Here is a 6,611-nt window from a genome sequence, read left to right as displayed (position 1 = left end):
CAATTGCTAGACTGGCTCCCGTCCCTATGTTTGTTCTTATTTACATATATCAGTGTTCTTCATTAAGAGGGAAGTTACTCCAGAAGATTGTTTCTACATTGAGATTTTTTATTGCCCCTGGCTCCAAACATGGTTCAGCCATCAGATAAAATTGTGCTATTTTAGAGTCTTAAAACATCTAATAAAATGTTTCCTGTATTTATATGAAAAATAACCATGCAGCCAGGAAGCCAGGCTAATAAATTGCATCCTTCGAGAAAAACAGACGTTATTCCTACCAAGTTTGTTATGAAAATGATATAATCTGGTGCTGTGAATTCCTGGAAATGTTTAATCATATTTCGTCAAAAATAAAATCTAAACTTCATTTTCCTTAGCTGCACTGCAAGTTGAAGTTATAGCGCAAAGTTATTATCACAAAATGGAAAGGTTTGAGACATTATTTTGTGTCATACTTCTGTTCTGTCCATTTAAATCAGTTTTAACACTGCCAGTAGAACCAGCCTGTTAAAAATTTGCGTACGAAGAACAATTACTTGAGAAAATGGTGCGTATGGAATTCTTTGTGGAGAATATGCAGAAAGATGTACAAAAAAGTATTACCAATGTTATGGACGTTATGAATGGCATAAAAGAGAAAAACGTTGAAATAACGGATAATCTTTCAGGTTTACGTGAAAAGATAGAGAACGTGGATTTGAAGGTTGAAAATGTAACTGACACAATGAATGGCATTAAAGAAACAAACACTAAAGTGGCGGATAAATTTTCAAAATTACATGGAGAGATGAAGAAATTGGAATTGAAGACTGAAAACATAGTTGACAAAAATGATCGCAACAGCAATGACATAGAGGAGATAAGTATGTCTAATCTGTTTGTTTTTTTGTTTGTTTTTGTTTGCATTGTTTGATAGAAGAAAAATAATTAGGAAGCTATAATTATATTTCAGGTTTTTGAAACCAAGAATCAACTCCAATTCGATCATCAACTCTTTGATATTAACAAATTTTCGTAAAACACCATATTACAAATTAGCCTACATAGTATTGTTAAAACAAACTGCTTTATTTTTTCATATATAATAAATACCAGTTAATGTTGCGTTCAAGATGTTGAAGAACAATTACATGTTTATAAATTCTAATCACGTTTAATTTATAGAGGCATCCGAGACACAAGCAGTAGCATTCAATGCATACGTGGCAGTAGAGTATTCCGGCAAGGATACTGTAGTGTTTTCAACTGTTATACTGAATGAAGGTAAAGCGTATGACAACAACACTGGAATCTTCACAGCTCCGATTGATGGGGTATACCAGTTCAATGCTCATCTTTGCCTTACACCGGCGGTCTGTGCAAATTACTATCTTAAAGTTGGAAGGCGCTCTATTGCTAGTGGAGAGTATAGGGTCTCAAAAGAAGCAACTGACACAAAATGTACGTCTTTCGGTGCCGTTGCTTTAGTTCGAAAAGGTGAACAAGTGCGCGTTAGAGGCATGCTCTTTGAGAAGTTAGGTCAATCGACTGACGACTGGAATTCTTTCTCTGGTGTACTAATACAAAAAGTGTAGACAAACATGATGTATTGTACCTGACAGTCATAGTACAGGCAAATGTAAATGATGAACTTACCACATTATGCTTCAACTATATTTGACGATAGCAAATATAACCAATGTACGATTTAGCCACAATTATATGTTTGTGAAAATTAACTGTTTGTAGTAGAGTGCCAATTTTGAAAGATCTAGACAGGCTGGACAAAAGTACCAAATTTTGTAAAACGGTAGCTTGGGGCAATATAAGACTTTTGGCTGTAAGGGCCAAGGTCACAGCTCTTTGGAATTCTATTTTTAAACCATTCAAAATGGCCGCCATTAAAACAAATAGCTATTTTAGTAAAAGTTAGTTTTTATCTTATTCATGATACATATTTATATGTAAACTGATTCATACTTACTCTAAGGGTCAAGTGATGCATTTGCATAAAGTTAGGTCATGCTACATAACAGTCTGTCTGTACATTCGTCCGTACGTACGTTAAAAATGTCATCTTTTTTAAAACCATGCGCTTTTACGTACATACATCATAAGCCCTGTAATGTGCTGCCTGAACCCGATTGGTCTAGAGGTGATAAATATGTGTAAAGACTAATATTTGTAGAAGATATGTTCCATTTTTGTTTCGTTCGTCCGTCTGTCTATCTGTCTGTCTGTCTATCGCAAAGTCGTGTCCGCTCTATAGTTTTAGTCATAACGAGACCACTGTAGCTTGGGACAATATAAGACTTTTGGCTGTAAGGGCCAAGGTCACAACAGTAGCTTGAAACAATATAAGACTTCTGACTGTAAGGGCCAAGGTCACAGCTCTTTGGAATTCTATTTTTAGAACATTCAAAATGGCCGCCATTAAAACAAATAGCTATTTTAGAAAAATATAATTTTTGTCTTATTCTTGATACATATTTATGTGTAAACTGATTCATACTTACTCTTAGGGTCAAGTGATACATTTGCATAAAGTTAGGTCATGCTACATAACAGTCTGTCTGTACATTCGTCCGTACGTACGTTAAAATGTCTTCTTTTTTAAAACCATACTCTTTTACGTGCATACATAATAAGCCCTGTAATGTGCTGCTTGATCTCGATCTAGAGGTGACAAATATGTGTAACCGACTAGAGGTTTGTAGAAAATATGTTCCATTTTGTTTCGTTTGTCCATCTGTCTATCTGTCTATCGCAAAACCGTGTCCGCTCTGTATTTGTAGTCATAATGAAACCGCAAGTGGAACGCAACATCAGTTTAATATTACTGTTGTACAGTGTAGATCAAATGATATAAAGGCAGCATTTCATGTCCGCTAGTGCCTCAGATAACATGCAGATGGCAATTCCATTCATCTTTCTATTAAAATAAAGTATATTGGGAGACATGGTTCATTTTCATTTATGGTTCTTTTGCATCATATACATGTATCAAATAATAAGCTTTGTTTTTTTGTTTTTTTTTGGTAGTTTTAGCATCGCATTAACACAACTCTAGGTCATACGGTGACTAAATAAGCTTTGTGATTAGCTTTGTAATTCCCATAATAGAACCCATATTACATATATTTATATAAAATCTCTGTATTCAAATAGTTTTACTTTGATATAGCTAAGTATCAATATGGTCATATCTATATACATGTATCTTGAAAAGCATTATTGTAATGGAAAGTTAAAACTTTTATTTAATGATTATGTCTTTATTTACTGGGTTCTTGTTATAATTTATCATTTAGAGGTGTTTGCATGATTTATATGCACCCTTACTTCATCTTTTGCATGAACAAATAGTTGCCTCAAACAAATTTAACATTACTTGCAACTAAAAGCTTTGACCACACAGGACATTTTTCCTGTTCAAATCATCAAACCGACATCTTCTGGTTTGATACTATTCATGTTTATCCCAGTCACATATCATGCCAGAGCCTTCTGGTACTGGAACATTTTTGTTGGGATGAGTCACTCGTCAATAAACTATAGGTAAGGGAAGCGGTTGTCTAGAGGTTAAGGTATTGGCCGCTCAACCCAGAGTTTGATACCGACTTGGGTCATAACTAAGCCTTCTCAAATGACAACAGAACTCTGTTTTCCAGGATTCGAGAGTGGTTCAGATAAGCTTCTAGCTTTCATCACAATTGAGCTTAAAAATAAATTAGTATAAACTAAAAAGCTATAGTTATTCATATAGACAAGAGAGGAATAGATGTATGCACATGCATTTTTTTTAACATAATGATTTATTTCTATTTTAAAAAGCCTCTTCTTTTATATAGACATTTTCTTCTGTATGATGATTAAAAGCCAAAAGGAGATATAGAAAGATATAGAATGCTGACATTTATCACTAAAAGCTCCCAAGTAATTATGCTATTTCACTACAAATTATATCATCAGAAGTATGTGCACCTTTATGACATACTCCTTATGAATATATAAATGGAAATACTATGGAACAAATTTGTAAAGCATAATGACACAGTCAAAGCCTTGATTGCAGCATACATGTCTTGCCTTTTAAATACTTAGAAATGTCCCACTTAGGTTAATGACCTCAATTCCTTTTTAAAAGATTGAAAACAGCATACAGTATTTACACCAGCAATAAAAGAAATGGAATAAACTAGTTTCCCTTTATCTTCAATGTAAATTTAATATGTTTGCATCACACTAGCTTAAAATGGCATTGTTCGGGCAATTAGGTAATTTATTTCAGATATACTTAAATTAATGATTGATCTATGCATAAGTCATTTATAAGCATAGCATTCTTTCTCAACATGTAAAATACAATGTAATATACAATTATCACCATTATATTGATTAATAAAGCAATTTGCAGTTAGTAATGTTATGAAATTACCTTACACCAAACTCTCTTACCTTCAAATAACCCCTAGAATGCAACAGCCCCGTTGACACATAGCTAAAAGATAAGAATGACAATCTCACCATTAAAAACTTTGCCACCTACACAGTTGTTTTAGATAATATAGGTACATGTAGTAATTGGTGCTCTCTATATAAGACATTAAGAAATAGGTATGTGTATCAAACATGATTTGAATAGACATTAAGAAAATGTTCCCCTCAATCATCTTAACAATTGTTCAATATGGCTAAAGTACTTTTCAATAGGATATTTTGTCACGTCTGTTTAGGTGAACTTCACTGTGTTAAAATTCCATAATGTTAAAACCCGATACAGCAACTCTCAAAAAAAGAGAATATGCGTGGTAATTACATGGTTGGAAAAGCACTTCTTTCAGTACTGCACATGTATTTATCCTTTTGCATAAAAGGGAGGTTATAAAAAGGAACGGACTCAGTAATACTTTATACCTTATGAATCATACTTTAAATACCTTTGAAAAATATGTTATTAATTAAGTATCAAAAATAAGATTTAACAAGTTACTAATATATTTTATGTTTATAACAGCACATGCGGCAGTCACATAATAAACAAAGCCATTATGGCCCTATAAACAGTTAAAACAAATCGTTTTGGTACATTTCGTTTTCATTTTTAACAGGGTATTTCAGGAACAGTCACTTGAATATTCCAAAAGTCAATAGACATTTAACAATTTATAGAATAAATAATGTCAAAAATCTTAAAAAGACCCCTCAGATTTAGCCAAAAAAAAAGCTGTTCTGAAATATATGAATTTTGCGACGGATGGGCGGACAGACGGACGGAACAAATAAAAACATGCTTCACCCAAAAATAGACAGACGGACAGAATTTTTTTCAGCTGCACCAATACATAATTTAAGTCAAGCTGCACATTACGGGGCTCATCTTATAGTTATAATCACAAGTATGCTGTTTATAAACAGCATTTTTGACATACAGACAGACGGATTTACAAACAGACGGACGTGAAAATTGACATCACTTCCTGCCAATGTATCACTTGACCCTAAGAGTATGTATGAATCAGTTTACGCATAAATATGTACCAAGAATAAGATAAAAACTAACTTTTACTAAAATAGCTGTTTGTTTAAATGGCGGCCACTTTGAATGTTCTAAAAATAGAATTCCAAAGAGCTGTGACCTTGGCCTTACAGCCAAAAGTCTTGTGTTGGTCCAAACTACCTGTGTGCAAAATTTGGTACTTTTGTCCGGTTTGTCTAGATTTTTCAAATTTTATGAAGAATTAGAACTAAGCTATTGATATCATACAAAATGCAAAACTTTAAGGAAACATATTATATAAAAAAATCTGTGTCGATGTCGTATATTGACATGTTTATTAAAACTGTAAAAAGGCACGCAGTGATCTAAATACAAAACCGGTATAATAATCTTAGGCACATTTTTATGCCCCCACTTTGGGATGGGGGCATATAGATTTGCCCTTGTCCGTCCGTCCGTCCTTCCGAGAATGTTGTGTCGCTCGTAGCTCCAAAAGTATTTGACGTAGAGTCACAAAACTTTACAGGAATGTTGGTCAGCATGTGTTGTTGCGCACCTGAGGTTTTGCATCCGAATTCATTCAATTGTGTAGTAGTTATGGCCCCTGATTTAGTAAAAAACTGGTCATTTTAATGTTTTATCGCGCCTAGCCCCAAACGTATTTGACCTAGAGTCACCAAAGTTTACAGGAATGTTGGTTAGCATGTGCAGTTGTGCACCTGGGGTTTCGCCCCGGGATTCACTCAGTCTTGTAGGAGTTATGTTCCCTGACTTTCAACAAATCTCCTGTGTTTTACGTTTGTTGTTGTTTTCCTTTTCATGCCCAAAGAAATAACGGTACACAGGTACTACTCCCGCAAGGTCATTTAAACGACAGCATATTTATATTATTGGTTGATTGTTACGGTTGACATGCATCGTTGAACTCAAAAAGATTGTCAATGACAGAAGTTATTGTGCTATTTTTTAACCTGTCAAATGTGCATATATTATAAGCTCTGTGCGTTCGATATTATGATATTCGGCCCAACTTCGGTGCTATCCGTATGTTTTACGAAAATGAATTTTGGTTAAGTGTCTAAATGCCATTATTAGTATTGTAAGTGAAACCCTTACTTGTCGTTCATATCGA

General features: G+C 34.0%; 1 protein-coding gene across 1 annotated transcript; it reads left to right on the top strand.

Annotated features, from left to right (window-relative positions):
* The first annotated feature begins 292 nt into the window (after positions 1-292).
* Positions 293-5,504, top strand: LOC123532545 (EMILIN-1-like). The gene is made up of 2 exons (XM_053517416.1): positions 293-863; positions 1,165-5,504. Exons 1-2 carry the CDS (start codon positions 545-547, stop codon positions 1,572-1,574), a joined length of 729 nt encoding a protein of 242 aa, XP_053373391.1. The 5' UTR covers positions 293-544; the 3' UTR covers positions 1,575-5,504.
* The last annotated feature ends 1,107 nt before the right edge of the window (positions 5,505-6,611 follow it).

This window comes from Mercenaria mercenaria, chromosome 11 (genome assembly GCF_021730395.1).
Source record: "Mercenaria mercenaria strain notata chromosome 11, MADL_Memer_1, whole genome shotgun sequence".
Taxonomy (NCBI): domain Eukaryota; kingdom Metazoa; phylum Mollusca; class Bivalvia; order Venerida; family Veneridae; genus Mercenaria; species Mercenaria mercenaria.
The sequence above is the reverse complement of the archived record's forward strand: the minus strand, read 5'-3'. Positions and strand labels throughout refer to the sequence as shown.